The 18,466-nt window shown below is 42.3% G+C and overlaps 2 protein-coding genes across 5 annotated transcripts in view; both read right to left on the bottom strand.

Annotated features, from left to right (window-relative positions):
- The window catches only part of TBC1D4 (TBC1 domain family member 4), a 111,969-nt gene extending 110,975 nt beyond the window's left edge, over positions 1 to 994 (bottom strand). Inside the window, 1 exon segment of the mRNA XM_086616062.1 lies at positions 491 to 994. Coding sequence (XP_086472188.1) covers positions 491 to 994 — 504 coding nt within the window.
- Positions 995 to 6,245: 5,251 nt separating this feature from the next.
- Positions 6,246 to 18,008, bottom strand: COMMD6 (COMM domain containing 6). Of its 4 annotated transcripts, none has more exons than XR_015222537.1 (8): positions 17,957 to 18,005; positions 17,231 to 17,289; positions 16,573 to 16,638; positions 16,355 to 16,431; positions 14,902 to 15,070; positions 13,615 to 13,767; positions 12,401 to 12,546; positions 6,246 to 6,654 (listed from the first exon to the last, which is right to left on the bottom strand). XR_015222537.1 is itself a non-coding variant. In XM_086620222.1 (7 exons), exons 1-7 carry the CDS (start codon positions 18,003 to 18,005, stop codon positions 12,496 to 12,498), a joined length of 624 nt encoding a protein of 207 aa, XP_086476348.1. In that variant the 5' UTR covers positions 18,006 to 18,008; the 3' UTR covers positions 9,386 to 12,495. The 4 variants fall into 4 exon arrangements, 1 of the variants encoding a protein (XP_086476348.1); XR_015222538.1 differs by having other exon boundaries at positions 6,246 to 6,651; XR_015222539.1 differs by lacking the exon at positions 6,246 to 6,654 and adding an exon at positions 6,968 to 7,014.
- Between the last annotated feature and the right edge of the window lie 458 nt (positions 18,009 to 18,466).

Below are 18,466 nucleotides of genomic sequence, written 5' to 3'. Positions count from 1 at the left end.
AAGGGGTCTGGGAAGAAAGAAAGAGGCACCATCTCTCGCTGCACCCACGTTTTGCAGAGGCTGGTAGCCCTGGCCTGGCAGGCGAGTACACCGTGCACTCAAGGGCAAGGGGTGGCACAGCACCCCACGGTCACGGGGGACTGCGTGTGTGTTTGTGTGCATGTGTCTGTCGTCCGTCCCCCCGCCGCCTCTTTCCGCGGGCCCCGAGGGCGCTGCAGCCGCCCGAGCAGCTCGGCGCGGCGCAGCCCCGAGGAGAGCCCAGCGGGCACGGCCGGCCCCGGGGAGGCTTCCCCCGCTCCACGGGTGGGTGTGTGGGGTGGTTACGGTCTTCTGTCGCCCCGCAAGCGCTGCCCTGCTCCGTCCGAGCACACTGACCCCCTCCGCGGTTGCGGAGGGCAGCGCCTGGGGTCCCGTCAGGCGAGGGGGGAGAGAAGCAAAGCGAGGGGATCCCGGGCAGCGCCCCCCTCCCTCTCCCCCCGCCGCCACTCGCCTGGTTGGGATCGGTGGCCCGGAAGACGTGGCAGGCCATGGGGGAGTCGGGGTTGTCGGGCTGCGCCTTGATCAGGTAGGCGAAGTAGGTGAGGTCGTGGCTGTTGTGGATGAAGCGGGCGATGTGCTGCGCCTTGTGCTCGAAGATGAAGACGGCGGGCGCGGGGCTGCCGGGGCGGGCGGCGGGCGCGGTGCCGGTGGGGCGGCCGGGGCTGGCGGGTCCGGCGGGCACGCAGCGCAGCGTGGGCGAGCCCAGCAGCAGCAGCACCTCGCGGGCCGGCACCCCGCTGCCCAGCGCGCCGCCGGGCTCCTGCCGCTGCCCGCGGCGGCGGATCTCAGCCATCAGCCAGGGCAGCATGGGCAGCGTGGTCCGCCTGTCCAGGCACGACGAGCCCACGTACCACAGCCTGAAGCGCTTCTCCCCCGGCGCCGCTGGCTGCGGCTCGGGCTCGGGCTCCGGCTCCAGGGGGTGGGAGAGCGGCTCGCCTTCTCCTCGCTTCTCCATGGCGAGTCCCCGGGCGGAGGGCGCGGCGCTCCGCGGCCGCTTCCCTCCGGCGCCAGGTGCAGCCGGCGGGGCCTGCGCTCGGCCGGGGCCGCCGCTAAGCGCGCATCCCGCCAGACACGTCCCCGGAGCCGCACCGCCTCCTTGCCTACCAGCGCGGGGTCAGCCCGCGGGGAGGGGAAGGACAACAGAGTCACCCTCCTCCTCCTCCTCTTCAACGCCCCGGGGAGGAGCGGAGAAGCTACGCCCCGAGCGGGCTCCGCGATCCGGCGGAGGCGCGGGACGGCGCCGCCCCGGGCTCCAAACAAAAACACAACGTGGTCTGCGCGTCCCGCTCCGCTCGGTGCTGCCGGCTCCCGCCGTTCCCGGGGGGTGCTAGCTTCTCCCTGCGGCCCCGCAACGTGACCGGCGCTGGAGGGAGGAGAAGGAGGTCCGCAATGGGAGGAAGGTCGCCGAGCGGCGGAGGGGAAGGAGGTGGGCAGGCCGCCGGGGCCGCCTCCCTCCCCAACTGCAAAAGCTCCGCAGCTTTTTCTGGGTTGGTTTTGCTTTGGGCGAGCCGGAGGGGCGCGGAGGAGAAGCCTCCCCGGGGCACCCCTCCCTCCCCGGGCCGCTGCTGAGCTGCCTCCCCTCCGGCTTCTCCCCCACCCAGGGACGAACAGCCTTGTCGCAAACGCGCGAGGTACTTCCACGGCTGTGTTACTGCAGCGTCTCCCTGTCGAGTCACTGTCAAGTCAAGAGTTTAATTAAGACTGTTTTAAAATGTTTGGTTTTTTTTTCAATGTTTCTTTTTCCTGCTTGAGCTTTTACTTTTTTTTTTTCCCCTCGCTATCGCGATAACGTATTTTTTGATAACGAAAAATCTGCCACCTACTGTAAATGTTAGTAACTAGTCTCTTGTGCTTCAGAAAGTAGCTGTTCAAAGCCTTTCCAATCATACAGCATCCGTATCCGTTTTGTAATTGTCGATTTTAGTGACTGTCCCTGTGTTTACATCTGTAGCAACAGCGGCGATAATTTCCAGTTACATGCTATTATGGCAACCGTTTTAACCCTGTCTAGAAAAAATAAATCTGTAATGTGAGCTGAAGAGATACTCTAATTTGAGACTAGATTATTTGGGCAGAAAGGGGTCATTCAGCACAGCAGGTCACAACTCACAACAGCCTGAACTGACAAAAACTGTCGCGTTAGCGATGTTTTAATAATGTTACAAGCAACTATGCTCATCTCCTGGGCAAAGTATTTTGCTTTTCTTTTTCCCAGTTTAATAATCTATTTGAAAGCATTTTGGTTTATCGCTTGCAATTTTCAGGTTTAATGTTCTGACTTGGAAAGACCTCAAATATACCTCTTCTCACAGCATCCTAAAATGAGCTTTTCTTAGGGCAGCTAATGCAAAAAGTCTTACATAGGCTGGACACCAGCTTTAATATTTGCTACGATGGTACAAGTTACAGCCAGAACAGACTTGCTTTCCCAAACTGGCTATTTTCATGCACATTAACATCTGAACTGTGTTGGGAACAGTAATGGTTGAGTTCTTCGGGTCACAGACCTAAAATATTTCTTGTCCCTCAGCCTGCGCAGTTGGCATTAACCCATCAGCTGAGAATGTTACTGGAGATTTTGTGCTCCAGCATTGCAGGATGATAGTTTGGGAGCTGCTAGGATGCTCTAACAGTGCATCTGGAAGAAGACCCATTCTCTTCCTGGCAGCAGCGCTGGCACTGGCTTGATGCTGCAGTGAACTGCTCGTTTTCTGCCAGTTCAGTTCTGTGAGCCGCCTCTAATTTAAGTGACAGCGCTCATACAGCCTCCACTCTTGGCACAAAAGAAGCAGGAATAGCTGCTCGGGGTGGAGGGTGAAGAGGGCAGTGAGGCTACTCGCTCCTTTTGGGAAGGATCGGTTGGATGATTCATCCATAGTGTGAAGCTGCAATTCAGTCACTTGAGCTCAAAGGCCAATTTAAACTACCAGGGAAGTGAACTGAACACTGGGTTTGCACTAAAACAGTGGCGAAACCCCCTCATACATTCCGTTGTAATGATTTTAGATGGGATAATCATGAAAAGGCTCTAAAGAAGCAGCCTAAGGGGAAGGCTGCAACATACGGAATTGCTGCAGCTGCTTACAAACACCGTCTCGGAGCCTATTAGATCCCTTTGTATTATGCTACCAAAACCAGGTTGCCGACAACCACCTAGGCTTTTAGGTGCCCTGGTGACACAAATAATTAATAATAATAATAATCAGGAAACATGAAGACAGTCATGAGAACACGATAAAAAAAATTTAGCAAGAGGCTGAAATTCTTTCAAGCAATCACAGGTCCATTCATGCTCGTACATTGTTCAAACATAACAAGAAGCCTTCGCTTGAAGACACTACAGAGCCGGGGTTTTATCTGCTAAGGACGCAGCAATTTTTACAATTTATTTTATCAGGTAAAACTGTGAAAAATAAGTAAATAAATCTGAAATTCTTACATTGTCACCATTGTGCTAGTTATGTAAAGCTGCTTGGTTTCTCCTTCAGTTGGGTGATTTGCTCAATATGGTATGAGATCTGGTTATTTTGACCTGATTTATTTTTATTATTGAATTCTTTATACGAATCCCTTATAAGATGAAATTAAACTATATAAACGCTACCACTAGTACTCTAATTACCTTCAAAATCAAATTCTCAGATGTTGATCCAAAGTTTTCATACTTTCTTCTCGCTTCAGCTTTCTATGTCTCTCTGAATCGATTCTTCATAGTAATCCCTCTTAGCTGTCCATTACCTTTATCCATTTACTTCATCATTTCTTTCTTATCCTTTAATCTGCCTACCACTTTTTATCCCCCCATCTCGTTAATAGTGTTTCATTAGAAACTCAGTCCTTTAGTTACATAACTTTTCTTCTTGAAGCTGGTCCCTTTTTTCTCATTTCTTTTCACTGTAAGATTTTCTGCAACTTTAAGTTCAAACTTCCTAATTTCTCTCATCTTGAGCACAGTATTCCTTTGCCCATGTCCTCTGATGTGCTCCTCATATAACTTCTCCCCTATTGTTTAAAACTATAGTAGTAACAAAAGCATCACTCTCTAATTCTTTGCACAGTATAGTTAGGAATTAGCCTAAACTGTATAATCCTTATAGCACAGGTAATAGGAATCAGAAACTTTGGGATAGAGATGAAAGCAACTTTCCATAGCCCTTATCCACAGAGCTTTGAATATACATGTCTGTTCTTAACGAAAGACCAGTTTCTCTCCAGGTCATTCCAAATGGAAAGAGGCATAAATGCATCACCCATGCAGAGACGTGACAGACAAAGCCTCTGATGAGAGGCCACAATTGTTTTTAAATTCCTTCCTGTATTGTTATTATTGGCCAAGTTTCTCGAAACGGATTGTAAAATTCAAAGTAAAAACTATATTGGAAGATCTAAAGTACATAAAGTACTGTGCTCAATAATTGCTATATCACGGGCTGGAAATATATCTTCTGTTGGTCAAATAAAACCGACCATATACCCAGGTAGGCTTTTTTGAATTGTTGGTAACCTGTCACTGACTTCTGTTGACTAAATAGACATGAGATACAAAATCTTTCCAAATAAGGTATACTATTGAAGTGACCAAACAGGGATACAGTGAACTAAACGTAAGTAAATGCCTCTGAACATTTTGGATTCAATATGCTTGTCAGTGGAGCACTACATGCAAAGATTATTTTTCCAAATAAAATGGATATTTTCCTTCTGTTTATTACAGGAAGTATGTTTTGTTCATTAAGACAATACCTTGTTAATGTATACTATTTCTACATATGGCACCACAGCAGCCATTTCACGTGTCATATCTGGATCATCAGTTCCATCTGCAGTGTTAAAAGATTTAAACCTGCAAAACGGTAAGCAACCACCGTTCTCAGTAATTTCTTCAGGAGCGGAGAGACCTCAGCATCTCACATGATCAGACTGTTAATTGCTAGTAATTATCCATCCCCTTAAGCCTTCTAGCCACAATTTTAATTGCAGAAAAAATATTAAGTTATTAGAGGAGCTGTAGACTTGACTTTACAATCTCATAATTAATGCATAACTTCAGCCACCTTGGACTAGAGTACTTTATTTCAGTAATATGCCCTGTAGCTGGAATTGCTTCTCATCCTACTGCCTTCTAAGAATGCTGTCACTTAACCCTCTGGGATTTCAAGGTCCACTACTGTATTTGCATTATTTTTCACTAGTCCAATTTTATTTTACTCTCCGATCACCTTTTAGTAAGATCTGAGCTAGAGACATTTTTACTTTAGAAAATATTTTATTGATTTAAACTACCCAATCTTTTTTGAAGATTGTAATGAATTAACTTTTGGAAATATAATTGAAGTATTAGAAAGTAAGTTCAGTAGACTGGGCATAGTACCAAGGCTTTAAACTTTAGCTGCTAGAGAAACTCTGGTGCCTCCTCTATTAAGTGTGTAAAAACATCACTAGAAATAATGGAAATTGTGTATTTTGCAGAAGGTATAGAGATTACTATAGTTTAAAATACAGTGCCAAAGGTTTAAGTAAGATGTATCAGTCTTGTAGAGACATGTCAGTAGGAGGAGACACTCACTGCAGTTTGTACACAATAAAAATGATGAAAAATCAATCTGATGGGGGTTGAGTGGTTTGTTGGTTTGATTTTTTTTTATTCTCAAATGGCACTGATCTTTTTCAATCATAATAACAGATTATAATTTGTTCTGCCAATAAGAACCACTCCAAAACAGATTTAGGGGAACTGGAATGAGCAAAGTTCGTAAGAGAATAATCCCTAGCTAGAAATTTCGTAAACACCTCTAGAACTTAAGGCGACCCACCACATTTGATGTCTGTGTTCAGTGTATCATTATTCAATTTAATGTAGCACAGATTAAAAGAGACAATGCATTGAATTATTATATTTCTCATCAAAGCAGCATTTGATGGTGGAACAGATTCTTATTTTTGTCATTTTTTCATGTAATAGTCATCCCATTAAACTTTCTGGCACAGCAGACTTTGAATCCAGTGAAGAACAATGCTTTTTGATCATAGCACCCTTCCAGGTGAGAACATTTGCTTTTTTTTTTTTTTTTTTTTTAAGTTTCTCCCCTCCAAAAAGGGTATCAGATCATCTTACTAAAAACCCTGTTGTTGAGATAATACAGAGTTTGGTGGCTGTTGGCAGCTCAGGCCAGTTGCAAAGCTAGTTATTACAGGAGATAGATTTGTTTTGTGATTTTTGTCTCCTCCAACTCTCAAGAAATGGAAAATAAGACAGGATTTCTTGTCATTGCCAAAGGTAAAATGAACATCTTCGTATTATTCCATAAATATATTATTACAAAGGATGAACCACAGGCTAGGGTTAGCAGATCTGTAGTAGAGTGCAGAAATAATATGAAATAGAGACGCTTTGGAAGACAAGAGTGGTTCAACTTCAAAAAGTCACAGATTATATCTGTTTGAGAGGAAAACGCAAATACCATTAAGACTTCAACAGTGCATCAGTATTGAAAAATGTTATTGCAACTTTACAACTCAGTACTGTATGTCTGGTAAGAGAAGGTACAGCTTACCATGATCAACAGGGCACTTGGTAGTCCCAACGCAATACCAAGAACGGTGCCACCACAGCTGCTAAAACAAAGAAAGAAAAACAAAAAGGAAAAAAAAAAAGAGCAGATGGGAACCCCTTAATCCGCTTTCTCATCGTCCTTGACTCTCTCCTAGGTAAATCGACATCTGTTGTCTTGACTCTGTCGACTGCCAACCATCTCTCGTCTTCCCATGTTCCCAACTGTGAGAAGCGGCATTGCGCAGCACACCAGCAATTCACGGGAGATACGCACTTACGTGCCTCTGCTCATCTGAAATGTAGATTTTAGCATCCCTCTCAAGCTTCAGGTGTGGTTGCAGCATCCAATACTTCAGAAGCATCACTGGGAATTTGGCCAAGCCCTCAGATTAGTATTTTTTTCAGAAACACCTGTAACCTGCCTGCGACACAGTAGTGATGACATTCTGTTAATTGGGAACAGAAAAATTCTCTGCATCTTCAGTAGTACCAAGAACATCAGAACAATATTTTTCAGATTCAGAGGTAATTCCCAGGGGAATTAAGCAACACGGCCACTTTCAGTAGCAGAGAATTGTATTCTTCAGTGTGGCACAAAGACACTGAAAACCAGGCTGCATAATAAAATACGGAAGAAGGATTTTAGAGTGGTTCAACTGCAGGAAAACCTTGGATAGAGAAATGCAAATGCTTATTCTACGAACAAGATACAGATCTAGAAAAACCTATTTGAGAGATGTATAAACAGGAAATAATGCAAAGAATGTAAAATGAGAATAGGCCTTCATAGAAATGTAAAATGATACTATTTAAAGAGCCACTCATAAGGCAGAAATGTTAGTGTAATTAAATTACTATTTTATACTACTGCAAATACACAATGTATGGCATATATTATCATTAAAATGCTGAGTTATTTATGTCACTGGAAATCTTTACACTCATCTTGTTAATTATTAACACAGAAGTTAGAGTATTTTCCTACAGTGTAAGCAGTAGGATGGAAGTTACGGTGACACGAATGTGTATGGTTCCAGATACAAGCTGCACAGGAGAGAAAACCAGAAGCCCCTGTCCCATTGTCAGACGTGCTCTCAAAGGATTACGGTGTCTCAAGACTGTATGTAGCAGTGCCACCTGGTGACCAACGCTATGACAAATTCCTCTTTAACTATATACAGCACAGAAATTTATTATATGAAATAAAAGAACTGCTTTTTTAATATGCATGTTAAACCTTACTGCTCCAAAGCTCAGGATGTGAAGTACAAAACTGACACTGAAATTTCCAATTTATAAATATAGCAGTATTTGTAATGTAAACTCTAACAGAGTATTTGGAAACTGTGGCAACTACACATATTGAACAGAAAGGGCTCTCAAGTTAGGGCAGCTAGACCACAATTAGCCATAAGAGGAAAATGCAGTGCAGGGAAGAGGAAACCCAGAAACACTAAAATTAGCCTTCATGGAGAAGATCAGCAATCTCAGCTTCCTTACTTTCTCAACAACACAAAGTCATAAGTTAGCAGATATTTCCCAGTAACTCAGTTCAAACGGTAGGTCATTTCTCCACCATCCTTCAGAAAAGCCATGGAAACAAGATCCGTGAAGTCTTTCAAAGCATCCAAAACAGGGTATGAGGAGTGCTGAGCACCATCCCTCTAACACGCATGCTCCCTCTGCGCTCAAGCACCAAGAGTAGGACTGGATGAGCACATCTGGACAGTGCCGTACGGTAGAAGCGAAAGTAACGAAAACATTTGGCCAGAGTGCAGGGTGACCAGCAAATCCAGTTGTTTATAAGGAGACCAAGCCTCAGGAAGGGAAGAACATATCACGCAAGCTCAACCCAGGTCAAGGCATTCATCGTGTCATGCACTGACTTGCACAGATCCAACTTCCTAATCCAGCGAACGCCCAGTAAGCTACCAGCCCAACCAACAGTCGTATAATGTTTTCCTAAAATCCTGTCTGGGAAATGAGCACTACCATGATCAACCACAGGCTACTGGGTAGGATAGAGTCTGCTGAATTTTAAGTCCCAGCCCCTGTTGTGAAGGTTCTTCAGAGATAAGAGTTTTTTGCTGCAGGTAGATTAAATGACTCGGGAACTTTTGTGTGTTACTGTAGTACCCACAAAGGTGAAAGGGAAGAACCCTGCATGCCTCTGCAAAGGAGTGGAAATTACCCTCTCATTATACCCACAGTTAAGAGGGTAAAAAAACATTCAAACACAATAAGGAACAGGGCAAGCAGGAAGAAGAAAGCATTCTTCCTCTCCCTCAGTTTATAATCTCTCTACCTTTGCTTTCAATTGGTCCGAGCTAATGTATCTCCAGGTGCTCAAATAGAGTGCAAAGGCTTGAAAACAGGAGAAGTAAAAAAGGGGAACAGGCTCACAGTCAACAACAAGGTTACATACCTCGAAAATGTGGTTAAAGAAAGACAGTGCAATTTTGTGGAAGCAGGAATAGAGACATGCTTTCACTTTGGCCATGAGTAGACCAAAGCGTGCAGAAGCTAAATATATAAACCACTAGCGCACAGACACGACTGTAGCCATTTGTGCACTCTTCCTCTGGGCCTTTCTCAGTTTTTTCTCCAAAGCAGCTTTCTGCAAGTGAGCGGGTGTGTTTAATGCCAAAAAAAAAAAGTGAAGACGTGAGACAGACCTTGCCAGGAGATTCCTTAATTATTCCCCTCCCTTGGGTTTGTTTACTGTGTAAAGACCCTTCCCCCTCCCTGCTCTGTTCCAGGCAAATGTTGAAAAGAAAAATTGTTTGTCTCCTAAACACAGTTAAGGGAAGAAAACCACTTGAATGCAATTTCCTGCAAAATTTCATTAATCTCATATGTCTTCTGTCTTTTCCTGGTTCAATACAACATTTTGTCTAGCTGTAAGTAATTGATACAAATATTCCTTGCAGCCTGCAGTTCTCCCTCAGCTCCTTGGTACCCCATCACAGAGAAAGACTGCGTGTGTCTGAACTCCATCCTAATTTAATAAAGGAAAGTTAATGAGGAAAGAAGTTTAGTCAGCGTCTAGTCCTGAACTTTACCTATTATAGTATTTGAGACAAACTTCCATGCAGTAGACTTAAAACAAAATACAGACCATCTTTATTTTTGTTACCTCTATGTTTAATGGCTGTTTGTGGACTTACAAAAATATTCATGCTATACAATTTCATATCAATCAATAAGTAGAATCAAGAACACACAAGGACTCCTGATTCTCTTTGAAAAGATCTGGTTTCTGCACACATAGACAAACAATTCAGCAGCTTGTTTGAACATGTTAATATTGCTACTCTGCAAACTGTTAGGTTCTGTGTGGTGATGGGTTTTTTTTTTGTTGTTTTTCAGTTTTCTTTTAAATAAAGTATTTAATTCTTCCATTACTCAGTATAGAATTCCCACTGATAGCAATCAGGACATATCTCAGAAGTTTGAGTACATAGCCAACTTTTAATCACATGTCCTAGATGTCCAAAAACACCTCTGAAAATTCTCAGGCAGTAAATTGGTATAGCACACATGTCCAGGCATCTTCCAGCCAGAGTTACAACATGCTGGAGTTCAGGGACATTTCAAAAATATTCATTAGTATTTCTAGAATATTTGACTTGACAAAACATAAGTTAGACTTTACAAAGGCTGACAACTTTCTCCTCTTGGTGATGGACCAAGCAAAAATGGTAACTGAAAGTTTGCTCATTACCTTCGAGTGTCTACTAAATTGTCATTTCTCAAAGTTAAAACATGATTAATTAAATCTTATTTTCCATCCAGTTCCAAAGAAGGCACAAATATTTCCAGCAATACGAAGAACTTAAGTGCATTGGAACAAGTGGGAAGTATTTGTAAGGCTCCAGCTTTACCAAAAAAAGTATCCTTTTTCTGGAAATCTTGCACTGATGTAAACCAATTAATTCACTAGGCCAAAGCATGATAATGTTTTCCAGTCATAGCAGCCTCACACTCGAACTTCCACAAATTTAAAAAAAAAAAAAATGAGCTGCTCACATCACTTTTCCATACACAGAGAGGATTTTTTCTATGTATTTTTTCACTATATTCAGCCCTGAGCCCTTACAGACAAACAAGGGAAAAGGCAAACAGGAAGTCTGTTCCTGAGACCATTTTGTGACATTCCATTGAGAGGGTCCCAGAAAAGAGCAATTTGCTCTCCCCAGTCACAAAGCAAACACCACAGACTTGAGAAGCACAAAGGAAATGTCGTCCAGATCAATGGCCACAGCCTAAAACTTTCACTCTCTTTTGTTAAAGCCAACACTGTTTCGCTTATTCGGGCTTCTAAGCAACTCCAAGTACTGGTTTTATGCGGCATGCATAATGCCCAAACAGCAGGGGTGCATCTGTCTCTATTGAAAGGACAGCAGTTCTACAGCACACACAACACGATGCGGTTTATTTTCATGACACACAAAGACAGGCACAACCTGTGTCAAGGACTTTCAGCCAGCTTCTAAGAAAGTTAATAAGAAGATGTAAGTGGGTTAGAAAGGTAGATGCTCTTACTTAAGGGGGCCTAAAATCACCTGAGGATCTGTTCCAGCAGAACTGGTCCTCAGTTTCTACCATTCTGAAGTTGCAGCATAAATTTCAGCCTGCTCCTCAGTATCATTTGTCTCTCTTCAGACTTACTTGTTCTATTATACCACCAGCACGTCTTGAAATGCAACAGATCTGGTTTTATTACATCCCACTATATTTGCATTTTGCGTATGGAAAACAAAAAATTAAAACCCAAAACAACAACAAAAAAAGAGAGCATGTAAGCACGCTGGATTCATCACTCTCCCTTTGGCAATACCCTCATTCTTCAGAACCAAGGTCTCAATTTTGCTGGTTAGGACACTCTCTGCGTGAGCACCCACAACACGGTTCAGTGGACTCCTGTCACACAATACAATAAGCGAAAGAGTCTTGCTGGCTTTTAGTGTGGTACTTTCTCTGATGTGCTTGGCTAACACTCCAGCCTGAATTTTCAAGTCTCCTCTTGACTTCTCCAGTTCAGAGCTTAGAGTGAGGCAACTACATCAATATTCTAATTTAATTAGAAAGTTGACTGCTCATCAAAACATCAAGCAGAGTGCCACAGATTAAAGTTGGATTAAATGCAAAGGCAAAAATATATTAAAAATGCTGTTGAGTTAAATTCACCTTTCTGCCTTTATTTAAAATTAGCCTTTGGGCTTCATTTCAGAGAATAAATTTTGAACGTCCAGAAAAGTTTAATGCTTTAACTCAGTTGTTGTAAGCCTAGGTGGTGGGAAATAAGTATCTGAAATAAGCAAGCTGTTAGGACAAGTACATTCTCCAGTTATTAGAAGACTGGGAGCCAGTTTGAAAATACCTGCAACTAACTACTTGACATTGCTATTCTTCAATAATAACTGTATGCTTGTTATGTGTAACTTCATATACTCCTTATAATTAATATTATTGAGTCCAAGCACATCTCAATTTTACAAACAGAAGTGTTAACGCGGGATTTACACTTCTCTCAGTATCCCCAGTCAACATTTGCAGGTGTCTTTCTGCATTCCAGAGTTAAACGTGTAGTTTCTGACATGTAGTTTCTTTCTCTTGGATATTAGAAAGTCTACAGTGATGCTTCTCTGTACACATCCTGACCTTCTGTCTACCAGGATGAGCAAAACTGAAGAGGTTTTCACAAACACTGCAGAGCTGGCTTCAAGCATTCAAAAGTGAAGTAATCTTCACAACCATGCAAGGATGGTGCTGGCAAATATCTGTCAAAAAGACGAGGATACATACCTTGCCGAATAACGGCACTTGATTCCCTGTGCAGAACGAAAAGTTTATTTGATCTAAGTCTGTCCGAAATTTCAGTGTAAATAAAAGAGTTCTCTTCAAACTGTTTCAAGAACAGCTGCTATTTCCTTGAACTGTCTGAAGAAGTTCTAAAAAGCAAGAGTTAAGAGAACTGTTAGTTGCTTGAATAAAAGCTCAAACCGTAGCTCAAACTAGCATGTTAGACAAAAATCACAATCCATGTTTCTTACGTTCCCTCTTTCCTTCAGTTACAATTTGCAGCTTGAACTGAAAGTTTCTGCTTTTCTTTTTGTGGGTTGGTTGGCATTTGGCCACATTCACTATTAAATCTACACAGGTGATGCCTTATTTGCATGAGTTTGCCTATTAACAGGAGAAGATGACATGAAAGAAAAATACAAAGTAGCTTTCGCACCACACCAAACCAAAAAACACACCAAAAAACCTTCTTAAGCAAATGTTTCTATTCTCAGCTGAAACTATCCAGGCTTCTCCAGTATAGCATCCATTTCTTATACTAGTTGAAAAGCAAATTATTAAATAGGTTTTAACCAGAACGAATACAAAATTTCATGACACGTAAGAATTCAGAATATCCATCTCAAATCCCTGCCAGCCCAACTCCAAGATTTTATTTATTGGTAAGCTTGTACGATATTCTAGGTAATGTATTTGTCTTTTAAACAGGAACAACAACAGAAATGCGACATTTATGCAAAATTAAACAAAGTTACATAAGTTCATTGATGAAGGCATAGCAATTAAGAGCCAGTGGTGACAAAGCAGACTGACCTCCATTCCTCATCACGAGCAAATGTTAGGCTTAAGTTTTACATTTTGAGGCTGGGGAACAGAGTTCCCTAGATTTAAAATATTCCATCAGTTTTTAAAAAGGCAGAGTGACAGCTGACAAAAAAGATCCAAAAGCCTTTATGTCTTCGGTTGTTAGCTTATTTGTAAGAGAACAGATTAATCACTGGTAAATTAACATTTTTCAGGTAAGCAATGTAGAACTAAATACTACGAAATAAGAATCTAGCTTCAGTGTTTTAAATAATCATTTAAGGCTTCATCTTTGCACGACTGTATTAGTAAATCAGCAATACAAGCATACGCATCAAGGCATACAGTGGCTCCTGCACAACAATGTCACTGTTTATCTCAAGAGAATGAATCAAGCAACACCGATTACACACCTTGAACTGTGGGATCGTCATTTCAAAAGATTTCTCTGTTATTTGTCCTGAAGGGTCTGCCACTTTTAGCGTCACCGTAACATAAGGATACTTCAGAGATCTGCAGCTGTCAGAGCTCATTGCAACTCCCAGTTTCCATTTAATATCTACAAACTACAAAGAAGAAAATCATTGGAATCAGTGTTAAAGAAAGAAATCTAGCCTACCATTGCTATTCTGTTGGATGGATGCTTTTACAGACAATATAGGACACCTAGAGCTCATCTCCAAATGGGAAACAAACATACACATTCAGATATTATTGTGAACACAAAATCATCTGTCCTTCCTTTTAATAGTGAAAAAAATAAGCAATTTAGTAAGTTACTTCACTTAATCTGTTCTCTTTATTCGAGTATGGTCAATAGTCAAGTACAGTCTATTTAAAGTTCTAGTAAGAGGAGCCTGCGCCACAGAGTTCGCCTGGCTTGTATATCACTTGTGCTTTCATCATGATTCTTTTAGAAGTTTCCAAATCAAATGGAAATGTGATAAAAGCCTCAGACAGAGCACAAAAATTTTGTAATAGCAATAATGGAAAAAAAAATCCGGTTTCATAATTGTATTTTACATAAATCAAAGTATGTCATACATACATTTCAGACAGGTAAGTTATCACTTTTAGCCTTTTATGACAGGCAGAACTGTTGAATAAAGAAGTGAAGAGAGCCTGTAGAAAATCACTATCAAGCCTCAAAAGATTTTTTTTCCTAATTCCATACTCTTTTAAGCTGTTATTAGAAAAAAAAACTTAAAATGAAAATACACTGTGTTATTTTTCCAAAAAGGAAAAAAAAAGGAATGCTGGAAATTGACAGAAAGTATCTTTTAAAAAAAGTTTAAACTTAAGGGAGACAAAGAATAAAACAATCAAGTGCTGGTGTCATCAACTCTAAAGCACAATTCAGATTACATTTAATACAGATTTACATGAACAGCTAATACAATTGCCTGCCACACTGAGTGCCTTTCACCTTCCCTAATAGTACTACGAAGCACTAATTTTTAAAGAGGTATGAAACGTGACTTTATGATCCAAACAACAATATTAGAAAACTGTTCAGCATTTAGACAACTTTTATTGTATAGGCTTCTTTATTTGGGTAGACATTTGGCAACATATATATAGAGGAACGCTTTCATCAGTCAAGATACCACCATGAGCTTGACAATACAACATACACAATGGAGCTCTGAAATTTCTGAAAAGTTAATAGTTAGCTCAACTACACTTTGTCACTTAGTTACCTGCCCCACTGTGGCAATATTTCTTCCATCTTCTGACACACCAATGGATTTGCCCTGCTCATTCCATACGTGACGAATAACTTGAACTGCGTGTTTTGGCAGCGTGCTGACTGCGTTGCCCAAGGTGGTGACGAGTTCTTCCGTAGAGAGATTGTTTCTGGCTGCTGTGCTGTATGTATACGCAAAGAACACCTCATCAATTTCATTAGCCACGAATTACACAAAATTCCTCACTTCACCCCAAATAGGCATTTTTTATTTCTGCTTTATATGTCTGTGTACTTCACAATAATCAGGCAGCCTGTGATTTTTTTTTCCCCAGAATATTTTACTAATCTTTTGTATCCACATGCAAAAAACAACGTGACTTGACTTTAGTGTGTCTAATATGCAGAGACCAAGCTTAGCTGGGCTTGCACAACACACAACATTAAGACAAAAATAATCACAGCCTCCAAGTGCTGTTGCAACTGAAAAGAGGCATAATTCAGTGAAAGATGCATGGATAGAGCAGTTAAACAATATTATTGCTTTAGAAACAAGGCAGTTTTAATTAAAACATTTAGGAGATGTAATTAGTATCACCAAAAGGCATGTAAAGGCCTCTAGGTAATGGTATAATTGGTACTAACAGGAGTCAAATGATGCAATAAACCCTCAACTGAAAAGGCAGCAAGTCTAGAGGAAAATTGTCACTCGATTTCCTCTACAGAAACAGGTGGAAAAAAAAATTCCCACCCTAAGTTTGTTCATGCAGATCCACTCCTCTTAAAGACACATTAATAAGAGAAAAAAAGCCAGTCCTCCAAGTAGCATGGTCTAATATAATTTAAGGCTTTATATTTTATAGAGGAAAAACAGTATGTTAAATTTCTACTGGTGTATTTTCTTCGGTCATATTGATTTTACATAAAATGTTTAGATACTAGATACTAAAAGAACAAGAAAGATCTTGAAAATTCTATCTTTCTGAAAATATAAAAAAGCTACAGCAAAACAACAGCTGAAAATACTACCTAAAAACTATCGTGGCAGAGTTCAACATTATAAAACTGTGTGCCCTTCAAACAGGATCAAATGCTGGTTTCTAATTTCTAGGAAACAAGAAGTTTTTAGAACATGCTTCTTCCAGGCAAAGACCTAAATGACTTAGCTTTAGACCTGATCTTAACTTCCTCTTTCACTTTGCCAGTAATTCTAAAACTTGTAGACAGGATCTTAGAACAATTTATTCTTTTAGTTTTTTTTATTACAAAAAGGGAGACTATATATAAAGTAACTACCTTTTTTTAATAAACTAAGCCCAGAAGTTCTTTTTCTGTACTGAGACTTAAAAACTTTTGTCCTTTCCCAAAATCAGTTCACTGCATACACACATTTGATGTCATTTTTTAATACAACTATTAAGTTGTGGTGGAGAAGAAAGAAGAAAAGTAAATTATTTTGTGCTTACCTAAATAGAAAGGAAACAATGTTAGCTATTTTTGCCAGGTCACCAACACTAATCTCAATCCCAGATGTTTGAATTCTCTAGAAACAGAATGTTCAAACAATTACAAATAATAATAGATTATGTATTAACAAAAGCCTCTTTGTATACATACACACACCCCCCCACAAAAAAATTGAGTTGGGGTATACTTGCTTATAAGTGCTATTATCCCAACTTACCTGACACAGTTCAGCTGTATTTACACCTGGGATCTTATGGTTCAGATGTTGAATTATTTGTTCACACTGTAAAGAAAGTAAGTTTGAAAACACTCTTAATGCATATTGTAATATACAAGACAAAGCTAGTTTGAATACTTGGAGATTAAAAAACAAAAAAGAAAGTTGGTTAATGCAAAAACGGACAACAGGAGGACGCTTTACATGCAGAGTGAAGACTAAAGTCATTGAAATGACTGATTTTTAAAAATTACATCAAATCCAGGAAAAGCAAATAAACTCAGTCAAGACTTCTAGTTACTTCCTCGCTAGCTGCTCCTACTTAACACACCGCTTTCATACTAATCAGTCATCTTGTTCAAGTGCACACTACAGTAAACAAGCTGAATGTTTTGTAGACCAGCTAGCTTGATATTTCATTTAGAAGAAAAGCAAAACAACGTTTTTTAAAAATCTTCTGTGATAAAAACATAAATTTAAAGGAATCTCATTGCTCTTAGCAGGACTAGTCCATTTTATGAGTCATGTATATCTAAGCTACCGCATACAAAAGATCTCCCTTGCAACGGACAAAAACCAGAAAAGCTTAAACAAAAAGGTTTCCTAAAACCAGAGAGTGCCAGAAATCCTTTCGCATTCCATTTATTGCCCTACTTACCAGTTCTGCAAAAAAGTCTTGAGGTATTAAATTAATCTTATCCGCTGCACCACCAACATCTGTAAAACATAAGCAGCAGCGATCAGAAGCAAATCCTTAAGGTGTTATAGTAAGAAGTCTAATCTTTCTCTGAAGAATTCTTAGATCATCACGCATGCATTTACCTTAAGGTAAATTTCTTTTGGGGAGTTTGTCCTGAATTGCATTAACATAACCTGCTCAGCATCCCAAGTGAAGTCTAATAGGAGCAACCCCATAAGGCCTCAGAGCCCCAGACTCAAACCTACGCAACTGCACCGTTCGACAGCCCTGAAACAACTCCCCCGACCCCGTGGGGCAGAATCCGCGCCAAGCCCCTCAGCTCACGGGGAAGGCGGGCATGCCCAAGGCCGCCCTCTGGCACCAGCAGCACAGGACCACTGCTCTCCCCAAGGCTACGCTGCCTCACCCAGCCCGCCTCTCGGCATCGAAGCCCCATGACAACCCACGAAGGCCCTCACTGGCCCATCGCAAGCCTTCTCCAGGACCCACCGGGGACGGCTCGCTGCGGGCCCGGGGTGAGGCGGCTCCTCAGCTAAGCCCTCATGAGGGGGGAAGCGCCCACCACGTCGGCTGGCCCCGCTCCCCCTCACACCCCACCCACCCGGCGGGCCCAGCGGTCCCTCAGCTCCCCTCCACCCTCACACCGAGGTCGGGTCGGGTCGCGTCGCCTCCCCACGCCCTCACCCAGAGCCTCCAGCGCCCGCGCCAGCACCGCCACACAGCCGGCGGCCATGGCCCCGCGCGCCCGCCCAGACCCGACTTCCGCCACACAACGCTCGCCGCTCTGATTGGCTCCGGGCGATACCAGAGCGAGGCAGCGCCAGCGGCCTCACTCTTATTGGCTGCCGGACAAGGAGCATGCGCGGTTCTCCCCGGGGGGTGGGGCCCGCCCGCGCGCGAGCCTGCGTGCTCCTCCTCGGCGCTGTGGCGGGCGTGAGCCCGGCCGGGGGCGGGACGGGGCGTTTTGTCCTTCTCGAAGAATACAGCTTCTTAAATAGATGCGAGTGAAACCAGGGCTGTGTTTGAAGAGGCTACTGGGTTTACAGGCAGCGACTGGAAAAGGTTGGCTGTGGATGGTGGCTCAGGGTCTCCCCGTGCTTCTCCTCAGGCCTCCTGCAGCAGGCCTCTGCGCTGGTGCTTCCGCTAGCGACTAGCGACGGCTTGGGAAGTGGCACTGGTGTGAGAATTGTCCGG

This window comes from Tauraco erythrolophus, chromosome 1 (genome assembly GCF_009769465.1).
Source record: "Tauraco erythrolophus isolate bTauEry1 chromosome 1, bTauEry1.pri, whole genome shotgun sequence".
In the NCBI taxonomy this organism is placed as follows: Eukaryota; Metazoa; Chordata; class Aves; order Musophagiformes; family Musophagidae; genus Tauraco; species Tauraco erythrolophus.
The sequence above is the reverse complement of the archived record's forward strand: the minus strand, read 5'-3'. Positions and strand labels throughout refer to the sequence as shown.